The sequence below is a fragment of the Cucumis melo genome, chromosome 9, assembly GCF_025177605.1.
Source record: "Cucumis melo cultivar AY chromosome 9, USDA_Cmelo_AY_1.0, whole genome shotgun sequence".
Taxonomy (NCBI): Eukaryota; Viridiplantae; Streptophyta; class Magnoliopsida; order Cucurbitales; family Cucurbitaceae; genus Cucumis; species Cucumis melo.
Window position 1 is genome coordinate 22,036,945 of NC_066865.1, and position 26,730 is coordinate 22,063,674.

A 26,730-nucleotide genomic window follows, 5' to 3' on the forward strand; every position below is an offset into this window, starting at 1 on the left:
AACCAAATTAAATTTTGAAAACTAAAAATGTAAATTAAAAAATATTTATGTTTTAGAGGTCGGACTAAGAACTTAAGTATTTTTTGAATAATAGTATTATATTTTGAAGAAATAACCATAAATTTATAAAACAAAACCATCATCAAACCGCTTTAGAAATCGTGTAAAAAATGTCAAGCTTCTCTAGCTAATCTTTTCTTAACACTAGGTATCTTTTATCGACACGAGTTATTTCCTTTATAAGATATTAATGAATGTTATAATATCACGTCTTATTCAAATTCTTTAATTTGAAAGCATGTTTCACATATTAAAAAAAGAATCATCTATTAAAAAATAATCATCTATTTCCTTTTCTTTTTTAATACATTTATACGGAGATTGAGATTACTTATGTTAAAAGAAACAAAAGACGTAAACATTAAAGTACTTTATCCCCCACATAAGCACTAAAATTTGGAACTACTTATAAAAAGTTGATATGTATTATACTCATAAAAGATGCTATTTCTAATGTGGTATCTCTTTTCAATAATTGAGAGATTTTAAGCGGAGGAATATCACTTTACTTCATTCCTTAGATTTGCATCCACCACGTAAAATTGTGTGTTGTTCGATTAAAGATATGTTGAAAAAATAAATTTTGAAAAAAATCATTAATGGTTCTAACCTCATTTGATTTCTTTTTCTTTAGTTCAATAGTCATAGGATATGAGATTCAACCTCCGACTCTCTAGAGACAAAGATCATACCAGTACCACTAATCTAAGCCTACTTTTCTAAATTTATTCTCAAACAATCACTTGCAAATTATCCATAGATAAAATTAGAATAATCTTAATCATAACTAGAAAATTCAATACCCAATCTTGAGGGGACAATACTTGACACTACAACAAATTTTATTTTAATTTCAATCTTAGTTCTAAACTGTCATTAAACCATATAATGATGATTTCAAAATGCTTATTGGTGTCAGTATTAGGTATAATAATGTTGGTTTTAGAGATGATATATCTAAATCTAAATCAAACCTACTGTCATTATAAATTTATGATGAACGGATAACAATGACGTCAATTGTATACGCCCCCGATCACAAAAGCTACGACGACGGTTTGTCGCAATGATGATTTAATCGTATTTATTTGCAAATTAAATATGTTCATTTGTAGATTGAAATGAACTCTTAAGATTTCAGTAATTACATTCATTCTTGCAACTGACATAAAAGCAAAGAATCAGTATTTCACCAGAATGCCTCAAATATACAAGAATGCTAGAAGTATTATCATTTATCAATCCAATAAAAATGGATATTGGAGCTTACACAATGGAGTTTCAACTATCATCAACACTAAGTTCCTAATATATAAATTAAAAGATCGTATGGATCCTCTTAACTGTGTGTTTTTAATTCAACATCCAACAAGTCAGACATCTTTTAACGTATGTACAATTCTTTGGGAGATATTGAACCATGGTTTGATTATGAACCATAACGTTGATGATGTGATGCATCCCTTCTCTATATTCAGGAAATGTAATACATAGGATTTGGAAGTTTGAAAGAACGAACCGAAACTGAAGTGCCCAATAAATCACTCCATTGGTCACCAGAGTTCCCGATGATTCGTAATCCTTCGTTCTCCATCTCGCTCCGCTTCTCAGATTTGTAAAGTATTGCTGACTTCCCTTGGTCATCATCTCTCCTGTAGTTCAGGAACATTTGGACTAGTTGATAATTATGAACCAAAATGAAGGATAATTGAAGGTAACTAAAGAACTAAAACAAAAGTATAAGAAACAATGTTTTAACTTTTAAAAAAAATCATGGCTGTTGGTGCACGTTCAAAATGAAGGGTTCTTGGTCTAGTACCTGCCAATAGAATGAATAATATAAAAGCTAAAGAGATAAAATTACTTTTGGAAAAAATAGAAACTCATTGCTTTATTGTGTCCCTTATTTCCAAATCAAGAAATATGGAGTAATAGCTTCTTTGTTTTCTTATCACAATATAGACATCCTACATTAGTATATTTAGAACGCTATCCAGATCCACATATACTAATATCTAATCTATCTTAAAAATGCATACGAAGTCAAGAATGAAGTCCATAGGTGATGAGAGAGACAAATATTAGCCTTATCAGCCAATATGGCATCAAAACACAATCCGTGCCATACAAAGTAAGAAAGTCACGATGGATTCTTACTATTTACAAAGATCTTTTTGGGCCTACAAACCTTTAACTTTCTGATTGATCATACATGCCTTTACTAAGTTAGCTGTAGTCAAGTTGGTGAAATGATGTCATACTCAAAAGTCTCAAACATATTATAAGTGCATCGCTTTTTTCACTTCCTGGGTGTAATTTCCCACGTTTGAGTCCTTAGAAAACTCAAAAGCTGATTTGTGGAATAACAATAGAACTTCAAAGAGGAATCTGATATAGAGAAAGTTTAGAGACATTTCGGACTCTAAGGAACACTGGAATTACAGCCTTCTTCTCTCTTATCTTTCATTCGGTGGGGGTGGGATGTCCATGGTTTACGTTTTTAAATGAGATCAATCTCTGCCTACACTTTCACTTTCTTGTAAAAAGAAGACCAAATTAGGCGAGTTTTGGGATATCAAAAAGGAGGAAACAGAACACCGTCCAAGGAAAATCATGACTTCGCCTTAGCTCACAAAACCTAAAGTTCGGCAATTTTTATATCAATTATGTGGAAAAAGAAATAGAAAGCCAACCAGTTATGCTCTTCCTCACATCCTCAACTATAATAACTGCGGAAAGATAATTAGGAAAACCTTTACCACATTTAATATCATTAGGTCTATGAACACTTAAAACCGACAACAAAAATGTGGACTTCATTACTAAGCTACGCATCGAATATAAAACAAGCACTAAACAAATTGATAGAATCACTAGATCATCAAGCTTAACTAATATATGGGGGAATACGTACCTTAATACGAGCCTATCCCAGTCATAAAACCCTGCATTTATCAAATTCCGTGTTGTAGATTCCCTCTGCTTTTCGCTCCTTCCAGTAAGCAAAACCAGCTTGAATCCTAGATCCAAAAGTTCTTTATAGAGTTCTAAACTGGGCTGAAGGGGAGGTGCTGTAGCCTTCTCAACCCAGTTATCAAACTCATCAGGCTTGAAACTCTCCGAGCTGTCAATTGCCAAAACAAATCAACTTTGCATATGAGTTGGATAAACTATACAGATAAATATAACCAATTAGTGAAGCTACTACTGCAAATCATAACCCGTCTGTTTGTTTCACGGAGAAGTAAGAGAGCACATGATTTGTAATCTTCAAACTTGAAAAGATGATTCAACTACATTCCTAAATTTTGAATTGTGGTTTTACTTTTATCTAGTTATAGCTATTGAACAAATATTTGTTGATACAAACAAACATAAAAGGATTTGAGATGTGGCTTCAAAGATGAGTATGTTGAACACATGGCTTTTTTTTTTTTTTTGGTACACCTATCAGCCAACATCCGTGTCACGCCATCATTTAGATAAATCGCCCTAACGATGAGACAATAACTATCTTGAATTGATCTAAATATGTGAACTGATTAGGACTTTTTAATTTCAGAACTAAACAAACACAGCGCTGAAACGGTCCACGCTAAATTTATAATTGAACAATTTTCTCATTTACCTCAATATCAAGAACGAACGTTAAGAATATAGAAGTTCAGTTACCCCAATCCAAAACTAAAATTCAGAATAGCCAAACAAGTCAAGAACCCACTCTTCAAAATTCGCAATAATTCTAAAAACTTTTAAAGAGAGTTTGAGTTTTAATAGAACCTTACCCGTAACCATGGTCTGTGTAGTAAGGAAGATTGGAAAGCAAGGTCTCATCAATGTCAAAAATCCAGACATCCTTTCCATCGCCAACCAATTTCACAGTCTTGGCAAAAATCTCTGCCTCATTAGAAGCAATTTCAAGTTCAAGTTGATAAGCCCGACCTGTTACATACTGTTTCACATATTCAGAACAATTTTTCGGAATCGTTTTCCACGGATTCAAATTATTAGCCTCTACATTAAACCTCCAACTATCACATCTCAATTTGATTTCTTCATCAAGTTCCTTCACCTGATTCACAACACCCTCAGGAAACTCAAGAATAAGTGGTCTCGGAAGGAGATGAGAATCGAAAGCTTCATGAGCAAAAGCTACAGAAATTAAGCAAAAGAGAGAGAAAGATCGTAGAAACCCCATGTTTAGAGGAACAGGGGCCAATCGAATCGAAGGAGATCGAATATATATATTATATATAAAGAAATGGGTATTGGAAAAAATTGATGAAAAGGAAGTTAGATTGAGAAAAAGGAAATGGGTATATGAGATCTGGAAGGGAATATTCTGGGTTTGAAAGAAAGGATGATTCTTGATTGATATTAGAGGAAAAGGAATTGATGAGATGAGATGAGAATAATAACCTCTCTTCCTCTCCTTGAAGCTATATTAATGGAGGAGAGGGTGAGAGGGTTGGTGGAAGGGAAATTTGCCTTGTTGATTAAGCGAAGAAGATGATGAATTTAGCTGAATGCGCTAATGGAAAATTGGTATCTCCATTAAATAGGCAAGCTTCGTACTGTCTTTCTTGGATTTCACTCATTTTCAACCTTCAGTTTTTTTCTTTCTTTTTCTTCATTTGATTTATTTATTATTTTTCGAGGTGTTTAGTTGTTTTTATTTTTTCTTTTTATAGAAATAAATGATAACCTCACCAACGTTTCTACCATCAATGAATGATGAAATTAATACACTTTATTTCATTTTTAGAAAATAAAATATATACCTTAATTGGTGATCTTTATGGTTTTTATGTTTTGTATGTTTTATTTTATCACATTTTCAAATATAGTAAAATAAATTAAAATATTTAAAAATTATAACAAAAATTTTAGATTCTATCAATAATAGAAATCGACAATCGTTGATTACTATCTATCAGTATTTATTGTTGGATAGAATTTTAAATTTTAACAAATTTGTTATTTTTTACAAATTTTCTTTTGTTTAGAAGTTTTTGTTTATTAAAAAAGAAATAAATCATTTTGTTCATGTTTTTAAATTTTTCTTTTTCATTTTTCAACTTTCTTTTGTAGTATTAAAAACAATTTTCTATTAGAAAAAGTAAGGGTGAATTAGTTATATTTTTTAAAATTTAATTTTTAAAAACGATTTTTTTTCTTTTGTTAAAAAATATTTATTGATTAGTTGTTAAACTAACATATTTTATGTTTACAACGAAGAGATGTGGAGTTTGAATGTTGTTAACATCTTAGAAAACATTAAAATATCTAATAAGTTCCTAAGTTTTTAATTTTGTGTTTGCATAGACCAAAATATTTATAAAATATAGCACAAAATTTCTATTCTTTCGATGACTGATAGATACAAATAGACATCGATAGACTTTGATAAATAAAATTTATTAATAGATGTATTTTTTTTAATTTACTTCCAAATATATACTAATTTGTCCTTCATAACATTTTTTTTCCTTCTAAATTTTAAATATGTTTTTAATTTACGCCTATATAGTAATTTTGTAGTGGAATGAAATTACACCTTTTTAGACTTTTTTAAAACAAATCTACTCTTTGATAATATTGAATATGGTGCACCAAATTCTTTCGCCATTACTTTATTGTTTTTGTAGAAAAGTTAAGGTTAAAAATAGCCATTTTAGTCAAAAAGAAGAACTTTTGGTTGAGAAATTTTTTTTTTCCGAAAATGCTCTATTCTTCCATTATCTTCTTTCAAACCTTTAGGCATTGTCAATTCGTGGAGTTTCTCTTTGTAAATACGGAAGTAAACACAATTTTTCCAAAAGTGAACACCTCTATTCTAATAAACACCACAGTGGAACCACACCCTAATTAATGGGGCAGACAATGGGCGACACCCTAATTAATTAATGGGGTAAAGAATGGGCCATTACAGTGTCTCTAGAAGTATATATCGATCATTGTGTTTGTTTGCATCAGAAATTTGTATTTGTACAACTTTATAATTTGATGATCGCAAAGGGTTGAATGCTAAATTAGAAATGTTCATTTAACCTGCAGGGTCGAGGTTCCGCGGGATTGTCGGTGGAAAATCTTTATTACAAGGGAAGAGAGTGGGAAATTATTTTTTTCGTTGGCAACACGGGGCTAAGGATTTGGAATACATTCCTCGACCCCGATCCCATCACAAACATAAATATAATTAATATAAATAAAAAAATATAATTAAATATAAGTATAATATTTAGTTATTACTTATTTAATAATATGTAAAAGATGAAAAAAAATGATATTATTCTTTTTCTTGCTCTATTCCATTTTTTTTATTTTTTCTTCCTAATTTCATTTCTATGTTGTGAACTTTTCATATAGGTGGTGCATTTACTTATTTTTAAACTTTTCTTTAAAGAAAATATGTATCCTAAAAAATATAATGTAATTGGAGGTTTTGTTAGAATGCTTTTGAATTGATCTTTGATTTGTTTGTATAGAAATTTTATGAAGAATGAGAAGTTGACATTTTGAATTGTTTAAAATAAAAAAATTGATAATATTCTATTGAAAATAAAAAATATAAAAACTTTCGTAAATGTAACACACCAAACTAACTATTTATTTTCGGTGCGTGTAACAAAGGGCATACAATTAGCAATTTTTTAAATATTGTTGTTGTTCTTACTATCTCTTTCATCGTCTTTTTCTTTTCTTTCATTTTTCTTATTTTCCAATTATTTTTTAAGTTGTTTAATCTGTACATTTTTTCGTTGCGATTTCTTTCGATCGTTTTTTCTCTTTTCTTTTCTACACCTTTAGCCAAATGTAAACGATCGTGTAAAAAACTAAAAAAGATAAATCATCGTGTAGATGGTAAACGATCGTGTAGAAAAAAATTTAAAAAATTATTTAGCCAAATCTAAACGATCGTGTAAATTGTAAAAAAGTAAATGAACGTGTAAAAAAATACTAAAAAATCGTTTGTAATAAAATTAAACGATAGAATTGAAAAAATAAATTGAAATACATTTGGTTGACGGGACATTTTTAGTGATGCGTTTTTTTTTGTTGGTATTTTGGGACTTTTTTATATTTTCGAAAATACCAAAAAAAATATAGTAAATTACATCTAAAATAAATGTTGATTGAGACATGAGAAATATTTTACGCCAGACAACCCGATCCACGCGGGAATCCCGGATGGGGAATGGGATAGGGGCGGGGACTAACAGTGACATCCCGGCCCCGCTCCGTGGACATCTCTATGCTAAACTAAGACTAACGATTTCTCTGGTTCTCTCACTCCGAAGCGTTGTGTATTGTTTGGTTGTTGGATTGAGAATGTAATAACCGGTCTTTGAATATCTACGACCTTCGTTGACGCACAATAACAAGCCATTACAGGAGTCGAGAATTGTAATTCCATGTTTTGGCAAAGAAAATTCAACAGATTCAAACGGAACCCTAGGCGGATTTGGGCGCAAATCGATGAAATAGAGTTTAGGAGAAATAGGGTACGGAATGGACATGAAGATACCTAAAGGAGTAGGCGGATGAGAAATGGTTCGACGGTGAGAGAAATCGGGATCGGAAATTCGGGAAAGCCATCGTTTAGAGACGGATTTGAATCGGAGAAGTGATGGGATGGGCAAACGTAGAAGAATCTCGAGTAAGAGGTCGTTGTTATCGACGACGGATCTGGCGGCGGCGGAGGAGTACCCGATGGTGATTCAGGGTGCTTTACGGCGGAGCATGTTCGAGATGAGAATTTGAAGGATCGAGGAAAGAAGAATTTGGGGTGTGATGATTTCATGGTGGGAAGATTGCGGGGGAAGCTTAGAGAAACTCTCAAACCTTCTTGGGCAAGTTTTAGAACTTCCATGGGATGAGATTAACTATAGGAAGAGAGTTTTATCAAATTTTTTGCACCGATGATGACTCAAATTTCATATCAATATGTATAGTATGCGAGTATTATTGTATTAAATTAGTGGTGGAAGAGGAGGAGGAAGTGATGCATTTTGTGTTGTTTTTCCCTTTTGTTATTAGATTAGATGTGTTTTTTAATTAAACACATGCAAGATTCTCAATGTACAAAAATGCATCAATCCGTCCAAACCCAACAGTGATTGGTACTTCTGAAGTTCTTCCATCATTTTCAATCTGCCCCAACCTCTCAAACCTTCCACTCTCAACATTCACTCTCACTATTTTCCCCTCAACCTCCAAAACAACGTACGCTTCCTGATCAATTCCTTCAACAATGGCCGCCACCGAGAATTTGGGGAAGAAACCCATGTCCACATCCATTACAGATGGAATCATTTCCGGAAACCCAACAGAGACGCCACGAAGATCAACACGATACTTCACAAACCAACCTGAATGATTGTCTTGCATTTGATAAACATTCAACTCCATTTCTGCTTCATAAACTTCAATCAAATGAAGATTCCCACCACAATTCCCAAAATACTCCACCCTTCTCTCTTCCAGTCCGTAGGGAACTCTAGGCATTGGTAATTCATGGAGTTTCTCTTCACATAGATCGAAGTAAAGACTGTTTTCCAATGTGCTGATCCAATGAACAGCGTTGTTCCAGTACACTCCGCAATCGAATCTCATACTGAGTGGAGCGGAAAACAGGCCTTGGACGCGCCTCCAAGGGCCGGTTACAGAGGAATACATATCGATTTGGTAGGCATTCAGGAAGGCTTCGGAGTACCGAATGCAAATCACTTTGTAATCTGATGATCGTAGAGGATCAAATGCTAAATTGAGACCGAAAACTCTTCCTTCTTGAAGCTCGGGAAGCTTTGTGAGGTGGTTCGTTGTTGGATTATGAATGTAATAATCTCTTATCGAGTAGTTTCCATTGTTACTGCTGCATAAGAATAAGCCGTTACAGGATTGGAGGATTAGAAATTCGTGTTTCTCGTCGGGGAAATTGAGAGATTCGAAGGGAGGTCTAGATGGACTTGTGGTGAAATTGACGAAATCAAATGAAGGGGATTTAGAGTTTAGACGGGGGAAAAAGATACCTGAAGGAGTGGGATTGTGATGATGAGAAATGGTTCGACGGTGAGAGAAATTGGGATTTGAAATTATGGAAAGCCATCGTTTGGAAACGGATTTGAATCGGAGAAGGGATCGGATGGGTAAACGGAGAAGTATTTCGACGAAGAGATCGTCGTTGCTGAGAACTAGTTCGGCAGCAGTGGAGGTGCGATGGAGTTTGGAGGATAGCATTTTAGAGTGAGTGATGAAGTTGAAAAGGATTGTGGTGTGTAGTAATGATGTAGAAGATGGATAGGATTTAAAGAAATTGGTTGGAAGCAAAATTGCATAGGAAGGAAGCCATTGGAGACTAATTCAAAGCCTTCTTGTGAAAGCTTTGAAATTTGACTATTATCACTCATATAGGAAAGTGATGTTTGTGATAGATAAGTTATGATAATGTTAGAGTTTCGTCATTTTGTTTTGTGGACACAAAAACTTCCATTAAGTGTGTTTGGGATAATGAATTGATATGTTTCGTCATTTTTTCTTTTCTTTTCTTCTTGGTCGTTACTTTTCCTAAGTAGATTATCATGAAAATGTTGAAATCATTAAAATTAATAGAAAATCTTCTACTTTATAATTTACATTGAATTAAAATCGAATGTAATACAAGTAGCATGCTTACTAGTTTACCGATTGTTACGGTTTGTTAAACAACTTAGTTATTGCATAACTAACTTGTATTACATTTTCTCAATAAATAAACTTCTCTCATGTTGAGAGGCAATATTTCATTCAAAAAAGAAAAGATTAATACGGTAGAAACCTTCAAGAAATGAAAGCATTTTGTGGAGATAATTGGAGTTACATTTCAAGAAGTTTTAAAACGATTAGAAACCTTAGCACCTTCTCCATTAGTGCATGAATTTGTTGAAGAATGGGGGCAATGAGGTATATGACCACGTCTTGATGATGAATGGAGCTCAAGATTACTACTATGACCCTCAATAATAGAGCTCTATGTATGATGGACTTCAAGAAGGAACAGTATAAAATGGATAAACACCGAAAACGAACCAACCAAAGTTTTAGATGACAAAACAAACAAAACTTACATCAATTCAATGATTTCAAGGTTAAGTTTATACATTTAATATGTGAAACTATATAATTTATGTAACTATGACAAAACCATCAAATCGAAAAAACTTAAGAGCATTTTCAAATATAGAAAAATAAACTAAAATATTTATAAAAGAAACTCAAAGGAATTTGACTTAAAAGTCTTGCTACGTTAGTTATTAGAATAAAATAAAAAAAAAAACACACTATAACAAGCTCGGAACCTATAAAAAGCACATAATTATCATATTTTATCTTATTTTTTAATATATTATAATTTCGTCTCGATCTGAGTTTCCTCAAACTGCTTGGTACCTACAAAATTGTGTAATAGTTAACAAATTAAATCAGAAAAAACTCGAATTAAGTAGAGCAAGAGTAGCACTTTTAAATAGTTATCACAACACAATTCCACATCGTTTACAAGAAAAATGAGAATCTCCATCAAAGAGTATATATTTAGCCTCGCAATAACCCTACTTTCTTGAAGACTAAAATCTCTGTAAATGTGCAACCCCCTTTGTATTGAAAGAGAAACTTCTAAGATCCGTTTGAATTAACTTAAAAAAAAAAGTTATTTTAAGAAACTCATTTCTAAGAAAAATAATTTAAAATACATTAAAATCGATTTTTTCATTTATCTAATCAGCATATCCACGTGTTATATATATATATATATGTAAATATATATATATATATAAATATATCCACATTCAATTTGCCGCCTCATTTTAAATGGTACATAGCCTAACTTACACTTCCTTCCTCCACACTCTTCGCTTCGCTCCTCCCCGAAAAGATGAATTCTGATTCCTCTCGTTCGGCTAATTCCTCCGCCCAGAGATCCAAGCGAATTCTCGACAATTCATCTCCCTCGAACCCTTCCGGTACCGGTGGCAACAAGAAGAAACGGATCAACCAGAAAACCCTAGGCGTCGCATGGGGAGCCAATTCCATTTCTTCCTCTCGCAAATCTCCCTTTTCAGATTTTGGAAGGTTTTTTTTCCTCTCTTCTTTTTCACATGTTTTTAATTGTTAGATTGGAAGGAAAATGGCGGTAATTTGAATTTCACCTTTGCTCTTTGGAAGAAAGTTTGGTTAGTTGAATTACCGTTTTTCTATTAACTTTAGCTTCTTAGTTCTACATGAATTTAAGTGATTTTTGGAATCTTGATGGGGCGTTATCAAAGGATAGCTGCTTAGTTTATAGTTGAATTACTTTAGCTTCTTAATTCTTTGTTCAGGATTTTTGTTATGTTGTGATTCAAACTTATGTGGTGTCCTTATTGAAATTTCTCCCTCCATTACTTTGCTCTGAACGCAGTTATATGGTAGAGAAGAACAGAAAACTGCACAATCAGTTTAACTTTGATGCTTCAAGTGCTTCACATAGTGGTGTGAACTCAGGAAATCAAATATTTCAGGGTGTGTCTATCTTTGTTGACGGTTTCACGATTCCTTCCAGTCAGGTAGGCTAACTAAGAATTTTGAGTTGAGCTGTGAATGTAAAGCAAAACTACTGAAAAGTATGAATTGGAATTTACGATTTTACACTTATCCTTCCAGTTTTTCAGCAATTTTAGCAATTTCTCTTTCCTTCGAGAAGGAATCCTCATGATTACAAATTATCACCTTTTTAGGCTTGTCCATATCTATTATTATTTTCAATTGAATGACAATATTGAAGAATCTGTTGTGGGCACTTGTTACTGATTACTCGTTAAATTCAGGAATTGCGGGGTTATATGTTGAAGTACGGTGGAAGATTTGAGAATTATTTTTCAAGACGTAGTGTTTCTCATATTATTTGCAGTAATTTACCGGACAGTAAAATAAAGAATCTCAGGTTTGGTTCAGAATTTATCTTCATTGAAAAACTCGCATGTCTTGTTTTTGGTGAAGAAGTAAGATAGTTTCTTTTGTTGGTTATTATTCAGGTCCTTCAGCCGTGGACTCCCAGTTGTAAAACCCACATGGATCTTGGACTCTGTTGCTTCTAATAAGCTATTAAGCTGTAAGTTAATGCATTGCTTTTACGTGTAGATGATTGGTGGATAATTGCTTGAGGAGTGGATTTAGGAACTATTTAATTCCTTTGTCTCTCGCCCCGGCAAAAAAGGGTCTCAAAGAGAGATGCAAATTAAATTTTGCACCTAATAGCTGATGTGGACCACATTTTGCTGTATAACTTTATCCCAATAAACAAAAAGGTTTTGATGAGAATGAACACTAATTTTTGACCCTGGTAGTTGATGTGGATCTCATTTCTCTGTTTCTAGGGGTTCCTTACCAACTTGATCAGCTTGTAAGTAATCAACCAAGATTATCAGAATTCTTTTCTATGAAAAAAGGTCCGACAGTGGAGAAACCCAAAATTTGCATGACTTCTGAAAAGAAATATGAAACAGAAGATTCACTGTCCTCGGTGGCTATGAATTTGAAGGATACCACTGTGTTGGAAGTGAATGAATCGATAGGATATAGAGCAGAGATGCATTCTGACTCAGTAATGAATCTTCAAGTCAATGCAGATGCTGAAATGAATGAGAAGTCAAGTGATGATTTAGAGGCTGCCAAACTGAAGGATACAAGTATATCTGATGTAGATGTATCTATTGAATATAAACCACACTTTTGTGAAAGTTTTGAGATGCTTCCTCAAAAGGATGCTGATGTAGAAGTACACAAAGGACCAAGCAATGAAAAATATAATTACGTAGATGAAGAACCAGGAATTGTTGATGTGGGTCAGAGCAGTGAAGAAAATATATCTAGTTTTCATGGTTTGTCTGCATCAACACACAATGGTAGCTCCAATAGTTATCATAGTGATGGATCATCAAGTTCCATGGCGGCTGGGTCTTCTAAGCTGCAGCATTCAACACTAGAGAATCCAGATTTTGTGGAAAATTATTTCAAGGTACTTTAGGTTATGCAAGAGTTCTGTCCTACACACCGAGTGTTGTGATTCATGACATTTGTCTTAATTACTTTACTTTCATCCACAGCTAACATTTCTAATAGTAGTGAAAAATCAGATGGAGTAGAAAAACTCTAGCACCTTGTTTCTAGTATTTTTGTTATTTCATAACAGTCCTGGTAACTTTTCACTTTTTGCCATTTCATAGACCAAACTTGTTTCTTCAATCTGCAGAAGTCAAGGCTGCATTTCATTGGAACTTGGAGAAATCGTTATTATAAGCGTTTTCCGCGGTTAGCTAATGGGTCCAATTCTGTGACTTCTCATATCAATGGTTCTTCCCACCATCAGTCTGCCACTATTATCCATGTTGACATGGTAATCTTTGAGTAATATTGGTCCTTCAAATATCTGCATGTTGGCTTTTGCTGTCGGTGTCGCTATTCTTTTTAGATGACTACTTTACAAGAATTACTTGATTGAACTTGTGACTCATTTTTTATTCATCGTTATATATGCATTAATTTCATTTTGAAGTGTAGTAATACCAGTATCCTGCTGCCTCAGGACTGCTTTTTTGTCTCGGTGGTTATTCGAAACATTCCAAAATTTAAGGATAGGCCTGTAGCTGTATGCCACTCAGATAATCCTAAAGGAACTGCAGAAATTTCATCTGCAAACTACCCTGCTCGAAGTTATGGTTGGTCTTCTAGTTCTTTATATTTATAAGCTGTGGTTCAAATCCAAGGCTTTTCTAGAGTATCAATTGATTCTTCTCTCTTTCTCATACCTATCAAGGAGTCAGAGCAGGAATGTTTGTTAGAGATGCAAAGGCTCTTTGTCCCCATCTTGTTATTTTTCCATATGACTTCAAGTCCTATGAGGGGGTAAGTGGTGTGCTATCACTGGGTTTCCATTTGTCAATCAGTTTGCTTATGGAATATTAAAATCATATTCTACTTCTTGTATCTTCCATATACAAGGGTGTTTTGTTGGCATCTGACATCTTGGGAAATATGCAGGTAGCCGATCAGTTCTATGAAATATTGCACAAGCATTGTGAGAAAGTGCAGGTCTGTTTCAGATAGCATTTCCTGTAGGTAGTTCAACGTGATTTGCTTCGTTAATGTTGCTACTTGTGTAAAGCGCAGGCTGTAAGTTGTGATGAAGCATTTTTGGATATATCGGGCACAAACAATGTAGATCCTGAGGTATTGGCTTCCAAAATAAGAAAAGAAATCTTTGATACAACAGGATGTACTGCAAGTGCTGGAATATCTACAAATATGCTAATGGCTCGCCTTGCCACTAAAACTGCAAAACCGGATGGTCAGTGTTACATTCCTTTAGAGAAGGTAGGTTCCTGAAATTCTTGCCCTAAACCTTTGTTTGTCAAATCACCTAGCATTACAACATTGTGCTTCAATTCTCATTAGGTTATTCCTTTGATGTCTTGAATGTTTCGTGTATTTTGTCTTATAATCACCTCACTATTTTTATGTGCACTTTTGAAGATGAGAGGGATTGCGCTTTCAATTTTTACTTGGAAGAATTATTTTAGATATATTCTTTTTAACACGAGACAGAATTTTCAATGAAAAAATTGAAAGAGACCGAAACTCAATTATAAAACTCTGAAAGGGTGAAAAAGAACTGAGCATGGTATAAAAGTAACCAATGTAGAAACTCAATAAAGGACAAACTACAAAAAGGAAGCTCCCACAACAAGCAAAGAAAAGAAATAAAAGATCATAGAGCGAACAGAACAAAAAAAATCTGTTTCTTTGTATATTATTCAAGTAAGCACTTCCTTTACTGTCTAGAAGAATGTGTATAAGATGTTCTTTTCACTCATTTCATTTCATTTTTTTAGGTTGATGATTATTTAAATCCGCTTCCTATCAAGGACCTTCCTGGAATAGGGCATGCCTTAGAGGAGAAGCTGAAGAAAAGAAGTATTTTGACTTGTAGTCAGCTGCGTATGATATCCAAGGTGGCTCAATAGTTCTCCCTTTGGCTTGTTTGTTTGGTCACTACAGCTTTACATTAATGTTGAGACATATCTATTATCTTTTTGAGTTGTTGAAGAAAAGAATTGTTTTGGCTTGTGGTCAGCTGCACTATATCCCAGGTGGCTCAATAGTTCTCTCTAAGGCGTACTTGTTTGTTTGGTCACTATAGGTTTACTTGATGCCTAGAAATTGAGACATTTTTTTTTTGAGTTGCAATGTTTAAGACGATGTGCCATTTATTACAAAACCCTTAAACAGGTGCACACAAGTAATTTGTCAAGACTCAAGAGACAAGGAAAAAGATTAAAAGAAAAGTGATATTTCCTCGAAAACAGCTACATCAATAAAAATCATATATGGTGTGTGAAATGTATTTGTAGCCTACATTAATTTGTTTTATATTGCATTTTGAAATTAGTAGAGAGGAAATGTTGAACGAAGCGAGAAAATGGAACATAGATGAGTCAAAAGAGATGGACTATTTTATATTTTGATTGACAAGTTAATCCTTAATGATTACCTTATTGCTAATGAGCTTATTGATTTTTTTTTAACAAGAGACAGAAACTTTTCAGTGGAGAAATGAATATTAATGCTCAAAAGATACAAACTACAAAAGGAGTTGAGCAAACAATAGAGGAAAACAAAGATTCCAACAACCATAATGAAAAACTTAAATAGTTTAGCGAAGAACAAATACATTAGCATCAAGCAAGAATATTAACATCTAATTGCCCATTAAATCTCTCTTTAGTGTTCCTTTTAGTGTTCTTTGTTTGTTCTTTTCTTGACCCCTCTTGTTAGGTGGTATCCTAACAAAATCATTTTGTCTTTCCTAGTTAGGTTTATTTTGTGGCCTGACCTCAGCTAATGCTACAAGTTATTTTAATTTTCTTTTGGAACTTTTTTCTAACGTTGGTGTACTGATTAGCTGTTAACTCCTCAGTAGTGACTCTGTAAAGGATATGCTGGTGAGTGGATGTTAATGTAGGGTTGCCTTTGGAGGTCCGTTTATACGTAGTAGGGAGTTTGGTTATGGATGTGCTATGAGCCTATGGCTATGACTAGGTTATTTTTCTGAGTTTGTTGTTCTCAAACTAAGTTATCTGAAATGATTGCTTAATTTTCTCTTGACATGTCCAGGACTCTCTTCAAAAGGACTTTGGATTAAAAACGGGGGAAATGTTGTGGAATTATAGTCGAGGGGTGGACAATCGTGCAGTTGGGTTGATCCAGGTTTGACAAAGAGATAATTAACAATATACTTTTCATTAACTTTCATGTGATCTTTTGCAGAGTTGTATTCCAATTTTTTCTCGTTTTTTTTAAACTCTTTTGTTAATATACAATACGAAATATATTACTACATTAGGTTATACAGAACGAGTACTGGATATACTAAAGCCACTGAAAATTAATTCTTCACTCCTCTCTGTGAGCAAGGCTTGATAACTACCGTAGTGTTTCACTTGTAGAAAAATAAGGGTAGACAAAGCAAAATTATCATTTTGATCTGCATTATAGAATGGTGAAGGCATTATTATATGTTGTGTATAAATAGGATTTTATTAATCTTTTGGTGTAGTATTACTATTATTATTTCAATGGTTCTATTTGTGCCTATAAATGGTACTTCCTTTGGAACTATTGAAAACATCAAAGAAATCCTTTTTTTTCATTGAAAACCAGAAGGCATTGTATATGAAAATACTTGTATCAACAGTTAAAGAAACAGAGAAATCAAAGGAAGATATTCATCTCTCCTCCATAGATCAAAGAAGTCCTTTTTAGTTAAATCATGATAGAAGATGCATGATTTTGTCCCATATGTTGATGGACTACCGCATAGGGAGTTTGGGGATTCTCCTCTGGGGTTTGGGTTCAAGATTCTGGTATAAATACTAAATACAACAATTTGAAACTCTTGTTATGAGAGTCATCTTGGGAACTGGCAAATCCTCTTTGGAATTTAGTATGGGCCAGCCAGCAATATAATGCAGGGGGCGCACCCCATTATCTCAGTCATCAACAAAAAGAACGGTGGATGGAGTAGAATGATACTACTACCTGAATGTTTTCCAAATAATATTTTCTTTGCAAAAGTAACCTAGTTTTGTTGTCTAGATTTTCTTACATTTTCTCAGAGTTTTATATTTTTACCCTGCGATGGTCCAGGAAAGCAAATCCATAGGAGCTGAAGTGAATTGGGGTGTTAGGTTCAAGGACTTCAAAGATGTGGGTAACGTAAATGGTTGCGTGTTTACCCATTTAAGATGAAAAAATACATGACTGTATGAGTGGATTAAGAACTAATATTTTAGCTATTACAGTGTCAATGCTTTCTCTTGAACCTTTGTAAGGAGGTTTCATTACGGTTGAATGGATGTGGAGTGCAGGGACGCACCTTTACCCTCAAGGTACGCCCTATTTCTTTTATACAGTAACAAACATCATTGAGTTATTGTTCCTTCAAGATATAAGTGGGATTTTATGTGCAAGTGCTATTAGCATCTTTTTGTGTGATGTATTGATTTAGATAAAAAAACGAAAAAAAAATGCTGATGAACCCACAAAGTATATGGGCTGCGGAGATTGTGAAAACTTGAGCCATTCATTAACGGTATAGTTGTCTGACAAATGCCTCTCGTTTTTTTTTTATTAATGGACTAAGTTCTACCGCCATGTTTGTGAATTTGTAGAATGCTTATTTATTATTTGTGTGATCTTTAGTGTCTAAATTTTTAAGGTTTTGGTGTTCTAGGTTCCTGTTGCCACTGATGATCTGGAAATTCTTCAAAGAATAGTAAAGCAACTTTTCGGGTTTTTTGTCATAGGTAATCCTAAACTAGGCTTAATTATGATTTTTCAGTTAATGTTAACATTTCTTACTTCTAGATTAAGAGACGTATCTTTTGAATTGAGTTAAATACCAGTTCTTTTGTCTAAGATTTTCTATGATGTCCTTCTTGGTGCATGTAGATGTCAAAGAAATTCGAGGTATTGGTTTACAAGTTTCGAAACTTCAAAATGTGGATATCTCTAGGCAGGGTAAGTTTGTGTGTATTATGAAAGCGTTTGCAGTGAGCTAATAAGATACTATTTTAGCAAGGAATATTGAAAAAGAGTGCTTTGGGGGAGCTGTCCTTCAATGGTCGACAATTTTTTTGTGAGAAAAAGGAAGAATAATCCTTCAAGTTGAGATCTAGAACATGTCGCATCCCTTGTAAATAGTCAACATTATTAAGATCTATTAGGGATGCATAACCATGGTAACAGAAAAGACCTTTCTGAAACTTTTTAGGGTAAATTGTCTATGCAACCCAAAGAATTCAATCTAGGGAGTTCATCAGCAACCATTTCCTGTTGGCCAAGACACTATCGAAATGTACAGTGGAGGATAATTCTTGGTTGCTTTGTTTGAATGAATGATGTTCTAGAAGCCAGAAAATTGAATTAGAAATTCAAATTCTATCGAATATTGATAACTTGTTGAACAGGACTATAGTATACTGAAAATACTCCAAGTAATATTGGGAAGTTTTCTTCAATTCCATTTATTAGATTATCATGAAGTGACTTTGAAACCTGTGATCCATTTTAACATCATTCAAACACTCCTTCACGAAACTGTAATTTATAGATAGGTAGTGAGGGGCTACTGATATCTAACTATATATCCTCCTAGAATCTAATATCCGATCAACTTGACTCTAAAATGAAGTATTCATTTTATATTTAAAAGAGAACTAATCAACTATTAATTAAATAGTCGGTGGATTATTTTTGGTCTGTCACCTTTTGGCATGTTTTTTTTGGGTGAAGTCGGTTTCATGTGTGTTTTCTTCTGAAGGGACGAAAAGAAATTCTTTGGACTCATGGCTCAGTTCATCTGCAACTACAAACGTAGAAAATGTTATTGGTCCTTCGGTGAAGGAAGTGGCTAATATAGGTATGGGATTTCATTCGCCAGTGGTCTTTATTTCTTCTCTTTTTTCTTTTATGATTGATGTGCTGACGTTCTTTTCCATTGAATCAATAATTTTAATTTATTGTGATTATTAGTATTGTAAGCTGCAACAATAAGGGAAAAAAAAAAGAAAGAACATCATGCTAGCTCAACACAACAGCTATATTTTTCTTTTCTTTTTCCTCCTGTGTTGTATTGATACATAGTGATAGTTAAACTATCTGATTTGATGAGAGAGAATGTGGTTACGTAGCTCTTTGTGACCAGTTCAAACCTAATGAATGATGATAGAAATCTTGTTGTCAGGTTGTGAGGCATAGGTTTCTCTCTTCTTTCATGTTCATTTCTTACCCAGTTCTTAGTTATGTAAATTTTAATGTCATCTTTACTTGCTCTGGTAGTGTTCCTACAGGGTTCCATGTATGGATGTACGCTCATGTATATGAATATAGTCTGAGTACCTTAGTTCTCATGTGTTTTTTCTTGGTTTAAAGTTGAAGCATCATTCTTACTCCGTACGTAATATTTTTTTTGAAACGGAGACAAACTTCTTTATTCATAAAAAGAACTCAATGTACAAGAGAATTGTACAAACAGAGTAATTCTTACTGTGTACGTAATAATCTTTACAGATAATGAGAAACAGAGCAACTCTGGAACTTTAGATCAGTTATCTACTGATCCTATAAGCCATCCGATTCAGATGGAGAACAACCAGCACCATAGTGAAGCTTTGAACCCAGTTTCACCTCCACCTCTTTGCAATCTGGATATTGGAGTTATAAGGAGCTTACCTCCTGAACTATTTTCAGAGTTAAATGAAATTTACGGTGGGAAACTAATTGATCTCCTGGCTAAGAGCAGAGACAAAAATGAAGTTTTCTCCTCTTCTATAAGGGTTCTGTCTCAAGGATCACAAGGTGAAATTTATCTGCATACCGATGCTAATTTTAAAATAGTTTTTGTTGCCAGTTTCTATAACTGACAAGGATTCTGGTTTTTTTCCCTTTTCTACTGTTAAATAAATAAAGGTGATGGACTTACTTTATCGGATATCCAAGGAAACAAAGTACAGTCCGAAAATAAGGTATTATTTAATCGAGACTTTGGAATAGTTCTCATATTTTTTGGTGGGCTATCCAAACAGTATCTAATAATCACAGTATAAGTTGATTATACTTACCTTTTTGTTTGCTACTTCACTTTTGAATTTTTAATCTGAATGCACAATCTTTTGTGAAGAGAGTGTTGCCCTTGATGTCTTTGTAATCAGTGAAGAGTACATCGGTGTTCTATTTTTTCAGCTTACTAGTCTTCGATTCACTCATGTATTTATGTGTTTTTTTTATAAAAAAAACTCATGTATTTATGTGCCTTTGGTGTCTTCGGTTCTATGTAACACAGCATATTGTTGATCGTTCACCACCTGCACAGATTTCTGGGGAAGGATTGTGCAATTTGGTGGCTCCTCTTACCACCTCTGGATCTCATAGAATTGATTTACTACCTTCATCTCTGAGTCAAGTAGATCCATCGGTATTACAAGAGTTACCTGAACCACTGAGGGATGACATACTTAAGCAGCTCCCAGCTCACAGGGGAAAGGAGCTTTCTTTGGAACATGCAGTCAAAAATCATCGGGAATCAGGCAGTGCTGTTGAGAATACATCTGGCTCACTGGATCCTTTGATGGAAAACGATCTTTGGTCTGGGAACCCACCTCTATGGGTTGATAAATTTAAAGCCAGTAATTGCTTGATATTAGAACTTTTTGCAGAGATCTATACCGAATCAGGATTACCGGGAAATCTATATGGGATTTTGCTAAGGACTTTATCTCAGTCTTGGCATCCTTCAGCTGCAGATTCTGATGGTTGGGATGGTGCTATCTATGGCTTATGTGAACTTCTTAAGCAGTACTTTAAGTTAAAGATAGAGTTGGACATTGAGGAGACCTATGTTTGTTTTCGTCTTCTTAAGAGGTAATTTTGTATATTGGTTGAGATGACCAGGTGATGCAGGCTTGAAGTTGTGTGCCCCTGTTTCAAGTGGTCTTGCATTGCTATATGATTTTACGATATTTATCATCCACCTTTCTTATTTTTCTTTTCTGGAATTTTATGCATGACCTCGCTAATCTAATATAATATTAGACTTCCATTAGTTCTAGGCTTCATTGTGTTATCCTTTGTTTTGCATCAGGTTAGCAATGAAGTCCCAGCTGTTTCTGGAAGTCTTCAACATTATTGATCCATACCTTCAGGTTATTGTCTTAAAATGCTAATTCGGATACTATAAACGTTTTAATTTTAAATCAATGGTATCCTGTGATTTCTCTCACAAATTGTACATACAATTCCTTTGATAGAATTGCCCTGTTGGACCTTTCCTTTTCTTTTAAGATGTCATAATTTAGCGGGCTAAAATTTGTATCTATGACATCTTTATTATCTATTTACTAAAGATGTTTAGTTTTTTCTATGCACATTTTCATTGAATTTCAAATCGTCAGGGGGCAGTCAATGAAATTTACGGTGGAAGTTTGAAGGTGTAGACCCATCACGCGTAGTGTTTGCTTGACCAGATGGCGTTGAGATGGAAATGTATGTGGAGAGTAAGATGCCTTTAATAATTTAAATAATTTCATGGTAGTCTCACTCCAATGAATTGATATCATACTACTTTATCGTCATTTGACAAAAACCTTAAACAAATAATGTCTTTCGTTAACAATATTCTTCAAATTGAAGCATCTTGAAACTAAATCCTTGAGGGTCTTTATCATGACTTTGCAACTGTTTAAATTCTAAAAATATATATGGAACAGAGTTTATTTGGGAGGACAGAACGAGGAGTTTTTCCCTCTAGCTCGTGGGACTGACGTTTATCATATCACAGTTTTGTTTATTAACGAAATTGACCTCTATACACATATAAGTCATATAATTGTTGATAAAATATGAAAATATGCGTCGCTCGGTAAAACTATTCACAGCTATGTAAAATGGTTCTGTAAGAAGCACATGATTTGTGTCTTTATTTAAAGATCAAATTTGTCATCTTATCTTATTTTTTTTTCCATAAAATTGAGATAGCTCGTCTTTTTTTAGTCCAAGTACTGTCAAATAATTGTATGACTTGATTTGATTTAAGTATTTACTTTTTTCTTTCAATTGTATGAAGTAGGTTAAATGCTCACAAATTTGAAGTGCCAGCGCTCTATCAAGCTCGGTATAAAGAAGTTCCAGCATATGGAATACAAAACTAAGTTGTGGAGAAAAAATTCTCAGCCGTTTCAGAAATTTCCTTTGGCATGGCAACAAAGACGGGGTTTCCATCTCACTTAATGAAAAGAGGTTAAACTCCCTATCGAAGTAGGTGGTCTTCACATTTGTGAATTAAAAGCACAAGAATCAAGCCTTTCTAGCAAAATGAATTTGTTACTTCGAAGCAGAAAAAGGGCCACCTTGGAGAAGCAAATAGTTATTGCTGCCAAATATGGTACCCCCACTCTTATCACAAGTCTGGTTATATAGCAAATATAATTAAATTTATCCTAACCCGTCGATTTAAGTTTTTGGATTGAGTGGTGATTTACAAGGTATCAAAGAGGGAGCAAAAGCAAGAACTATTGGTGTTTGAACTTCTGTAGTATCATTTCAGTTGGGGAGCGATTTAATAAAAACAAATCAAAATCGGAAACAGACCCATGCAGTTCGAGAAGCTTGGAATAATTCTTCTGCTTGCTGAGATTTAGGCTATAGGATGAACTTAAAGGAAGAAGAAATCGTAGGATTGGCACCGTTGTCCCGCCTCCCATCAGCCAGATGTTTATTCACTCGGGAGAACTTTTGGGTTTGGAGAAAGGACTTAAACGGAGCTTTCACCAATCAGTCTTCAACTCCAGACCATGCTTTTGCTTCTGTGGCCCAAAATACATATCACCCATTTATTTGGAGATTTGGTGGCGAAAATGTCGAGTAAAGGTCGAAGATCATAAATCCCACCACTCAAGGGAGCAAAGGAGGAACAAAGTTGTCAATTACGTCCCAAATCCAATTAGGGAAGCCATAGTTGCCAACACCTCAATTCAACTTCCTAAATGCTACACAAAAGAACCAAAACCAGGTAGAAACCATGCGACAAAATGAGCAACTTGATTTCGAGCACGAAAGAAAAAGAGACATTTCCCAACTGCCTAGCTAGCAACAATAGAACTCTTCAATTATATTTTGCTTCAGGTTGGCAAATATTTTACTTCAAATATTCAAATCAGACAAGAAGCACGCCTTTGGTAAGCCCTTTAATTCTTGTACATATATATGTATCATACAAGCATTTACAAACAAAATTAGAATGAAGAAATATTTATCAAACAAGTTTATGTTTTTTCCAACAAGAAATATGGGTGTCATTAAATGGGACTCTAAACAATGTTTGCCAAGTTATTGTTGTTGTTATTATTATTACTGTTATTATTTGAATTTGCCAATTGTTGAGGTTATAGGAACTGTTTCAAGTTTCATAGTCAATGGGTGTATGAGTAGTTGATCTGTTATTTTGATTTATCCTTCACCAAAAGTTTCTGAAATTGAGAATCCAATGCATTACTACAATCTTGTCTCTTGTGCCATCCAATCGTCTTTTTTTGGCAGGGTGAGTCACAAATACCTTTCATTATTATTATTATTATTTTTTTTTTAAAAAAAAAAACATGGTCAATCAAGTTCTTGAATTTTGAATTCTGACTTAATGTGTGTGTGTGTGTTTTTTTTGTTTTTTTTTTTTTTAATTTTTAATTTAGACAATACGAGTAAAATAGGAAGACGAACAAACTAGGAGTACATAAAAGTGAGTTTAGTTCTTAAATAATTAACGCACCAACTGCTCATATTATTCTATTTTCTTTACATCCATTGACTAATTAAGTTGTTCCCTCGATTCTAACCATATTCTGTAACATTAATTTTGCAAACGAGTCTTCATGTATAGTTTCACGTCCATATATTATTATTTAGCCTTTGTCCTCCTTTTCCTAATTTTTCAACTTTTCTTTATTATTTCAAATCAAAGCTATCAAATTAAATTGAATTTTAGAAAAACCGCAAAAATGTTTATTTAATTTTCACCGTCATTTCATTTCAAAATAATAACGTAATTAGTAACTTTTTAGAAAATTTTAAGTTGACTTCTAACTCATGCCAACGTCACAATTGATATGAATTTTTATTATGTCAACCAACCCTTGAACCAATCAAAGCTTAGGATCTCCACAAATCAAAATTGAGATGGAAAATGAAAAATCAAAATTAAGATGGAAAATGAAAAATGAAATCTTGTAAAGAGAACATTTTTCTAAGATCTTATATGAATGGTAGGGAAAAGAAAAAAGAAAAAAATTAAACCTTCCCCACTTCTAATTAACCAAATTGATGTGAAATTATATGTTCACATTTCCGACACACACCAAAAGAATCAACTTTTTCATACTAATTCCCATTGTCAAACCTCAAGAATTTGAAGTTTTTTCAAACCCTAATTTTCAAAACCTCAAATAATAATAAATAATATATAATAACAAAAGTTGTGTCCTCCGCCATATGCTCCAAAGTCAAAACATCAAACCTCACCCTTTTCTTTTATTTTTCTTATATAAACATTCATTTCCTTTTCTTCATTTTACCAAACTTATTTACAAATTTCTTCTTCTTCTTCTTCTTCTTCTTCTTCTTCTTCTTCTTCTTTCTCTCTTAAATTATTATAATTAATATAATGAACTCTAAATCTCTCCTTCTGGCTCTCAGTCGCACTGCCATTTTCATCTTCTTCCTCTTGCTCTCCTCCATTCAAGTCCACTCTTCAAGACCTCTTAAACATGATCATCATCATCATCCTCCTTCTTTGGGAGTTTCTCCGGTGACAAAACTTCACATATACAAAGATTATTCGGGTCCGAGCCATAGAGGGTCTGGCCATTGATGACTCGCCGAAAGGATTCTATCATCTGAAGATTGCATGTGTTCTTTCACCTTTAAACAAATTCTTCGTTTTGTACTATTTTTTTTTTTTGCATGTTTTGCTAGAGAAGTGATAAATGTTTTGTGTACAGAGGCAATAGTTCATATGTACTTTTTCATTTTTTTTTAATTTTTTGTTCATTTATTAGATTGTATACCTAAATTATTATTCAAGTATAATTTATAGTCAAGGATATCAATACGTTTTCTACATTTAAGAATGGGAAAACGTAACGGTGTGTTTGATCTATTATTTTGTAGGAGTGATGAATACTGAGAATCATGTCACAAACTTAATAATACAAATTTCAACATGTAATGTTGTAATTTTTTTATATAGGTTCAATAGTTCTTAACAATATTGGTTGACATCGATAATTTCATAAAATAAATCTTGATTTTTTTGTCAATTTTTTCAACTACTCAACTTGGAAACTATATTTTTATTCAAATATTAGGACACAATCTATTATATATTATTTATTTTATGGGTTTGAACTCTTTATTATATTAATTCTAAGTCTTTGTCTAAAATAAAATGCATGATCTAATTTTCTTTTTAAAATCGAAATAAGATGTTAGTTGAATTTATTATATTGAATTTACTAGGTTTTCAATATAAGTTAATATATATATATATATATATATATATATATATATATATATATATATATAGCTAAAAACTTTATCCATTCGACTCTATTGGAATTGGAATAGACTAATTTAGTTATGATTAGTTGTTCTCACAGATAATTTTTTTATATACTTGTGATAATCTTCTTATCTCTGATACTTCTTTCTTCTGTATCCCTTTCCTCTCCTTTCTAATGGCTTTTCATTTCCATTCCTCCATTCATTCTCTTTTGCTTTTGCTTGCTCACATGGTCTACACAACTTCCGAATAGTTCAAAAACCAAAAACTAAACAGAGAGTAAATCCAAAATATCAGTTTTAGTTTTGAACTTAAAACCAAATTTAACTTCATTTTACTAACAACTTCCAAAAATATTAAGAGCTTGGCTTCATCTCTAGTTTCGTCTAAAACTAGACCAAACCAAACCATAGAAATAATCCCTAATAATATCAAGTACTTCCAATTAACTACATCTCATGTAATTAGGGGGCCACAATTTCAAATAAGATAATTAGAAGTTTAAGTCAGTATACTTCTGGTTATAAATTTGTTTCTATATATCCAATAGATCTTTTACATATATTATATATGAAAATGTTAAATTAATTGCTATATCATATATGATTTAACCTTGTGTTAATAGTTCGTAGGATCTCCAAGAATTTAGTTCCTTATACCATAATCTAAGGTAGTTTTCCTAAATTTTGTATGAGATTATTATTTACTGGAATATCAATGTATGTTACATTTTCTTTATTAAGTTGGTGACTCCAAAGTATCTAGGAGCACTTGTAAAAATAATAAAAAAAAATTATGATACAATTTACCAAGTATTTATCTTTATTATTATTTTCTAAAAATATTTATCTATATCGACATAAAATTAACCCTAAAAAAGTATTAATGATAATAATATTATGATTTATTGTTGTTCTATTTCTTATAAATATTTTAAATGGTTTCGTTTTTTGTGCTACTAAAAAGTCAAGGACCCGTACGTACGTGGA

At 33.2% G+C, this 26,730-nt stretch overlaps 3 protein-coding genes across 8 annotated transcripts; 1 reads left to right on the top strand and 2 right to left on the bottom strand.

Moving 5' to 3' along the window:
* Nucleotides 1-1,269: 1,269 nt before the first annotated feature.
* On the bottom strand, nt 1,270-4,715 carry LOC103482571 (acid phosphatase 1). Its single transcript, XM_008438796.3, has 3 exons — nt 3,846-4,715; nt 2,975-3,184; nt 1,270-1,712 (listed from the first exon to the last, which is right to left on the bottom strand). The coding sequence occupies exons 1-3, from the start codon at nt 4,256-4,258 to the stop codon at nt 1,535-1,537; spliced, it is 801 nt and encodes a 266-aa protein (XP_008437018.1). The 5' UTR covers nt 4,259-4,715; the 3' UTR covers nt 1,270-1,534.
* Nucleotides 4,716-7,995: 3,280 nt separating this feature from the next.
* Nucleotides 7,996-9,586, bottom strand: LOC103482573 (F-box protein At5g07610-like). Its single transcript, XM_008438797.3, has one exon. It carries the CDS (start codon nt 9,298-9,300, stop codon nt 8,119-8,121), a length of 1,182 nt encoding a protein of 393 aa, XP_008437019.1. The 5' UTR covers nt 9,301-9,586; the 3' UTR covers nt 7,996-8,118.
* Nucleotides 9,587-10,902: 1,316 nt separating this feature from the next.
* Nucleotides 10,903-23,475, top strand: LOC103482574 (DNA repair protein REV1). 6 transcript variants are annotated; one of them, XR_007823543.1, is made up of 25 exons: nt 10,903-11,169; nt 11,498-11,642; nt 11,904-12,019; nt 12,111-12,187; nt 12,453-13,093; nt 13,328-13,471; nt 13,661-13,793; nt 13,892-13,980; nt 14,116-14,166; nt 14,245-14,448; nt 14,967-15,086; nt 16,249-16,341; nt 17,281-17,340; nt 17,436-17,522; nt 17,642-17,725; nt 17,867-17,939; nt 18,085-18,153; nt 18,956-19,054; nt 19,705-19,992; nt 20,104-20,159; nt 20,477-21,054; nt 21,275-21,335; nt 21,585-21,675; nt 22,256-22,573; nt 22,647-23,475. XR_007823543.1 is itself a non-coding variant. In XM_051089811.1 (24 exons), the coding sequence occupies exons 1-23, from the start codon at nt 10,973-10,975 to the stop codon at nt 21,624-21,626; spliced, it is 3,507 nt and encodes a 1,168-aa protein (XP_050945768.1). In that variant the 5' UTR covers nt 10,903-10,972; the 3' UTR covers nt 21,627-21,675; nt 22,256-23,475. The 6 variants fall into 6 exon arrangements, 4 of the variants coding, with proteins under 4 accessions (XP_050945768.1, XP_050945769.1, XP_050945770.1 ...); XR_007823542.1 differs by having other exon boundaries at nt 22,660-23,475; XM_051089811.1 differs by having other exon boundaries at nt 22,256-23,475.
* The last annotated feature ends 3,255 nt before the right edge of the window (nt 23,476-26,730 follow it).

Excerpts from the sequence above, each read along its gene's own strand:
- LOC103482573 (XM_008438797.3), bottom strand. The coding sequence starts at position 9,300 with ATGCTATCCTCCAAACTCCATCGCACCTCCACTGCTGCCGAACTAGTT.
- LOC103482571 (XM_008438796.3), bottom strand. The coding sequence starts at position 4,258 with ATGGGGTTTCTACGATCTTTCTCTCTCTTTTGCTTAATTTCTGTAGCT. Across the intron at positions 3,185-3,845 it reads TACACAGACCATGGTTACGG|CTCGGAGAGTTTCAAGCCTG; the intron begins GTAAGGTTCTAT and ends GGCAATTGACAG. Across the intron at positions 1,713-2,974 it reads TGGGATAGGCTCGTATTAAG|GAGAGATGATGACCAAGGGA; the intron begins GTACGTATTCCC and ends CCTGAACTACAG.
- LOC103482574 (XM_051089811.1), top strand. The coding sequence starts at position 10,973 with ATGAATTCTGATTCCTCTCGTTCGGCTAATTCCTCCGCCCAGAGATCC. Across the intron at positions 16,342-17,280 it reads GTGCAGTTGGGTTGATCCAG|GAAAGCAAATCCATAGGAGC; the intron begins GTTTGACAAAGA and ends GCGATGGTCCAG. Across the intron at positions 21,336-21,584 it reads TTATTGATCCATACCTTCAG|GGGGCAGTCAATGAAATTTA; the intron begins GTTATTGTCTTA and ends TCAAATCGTCAG.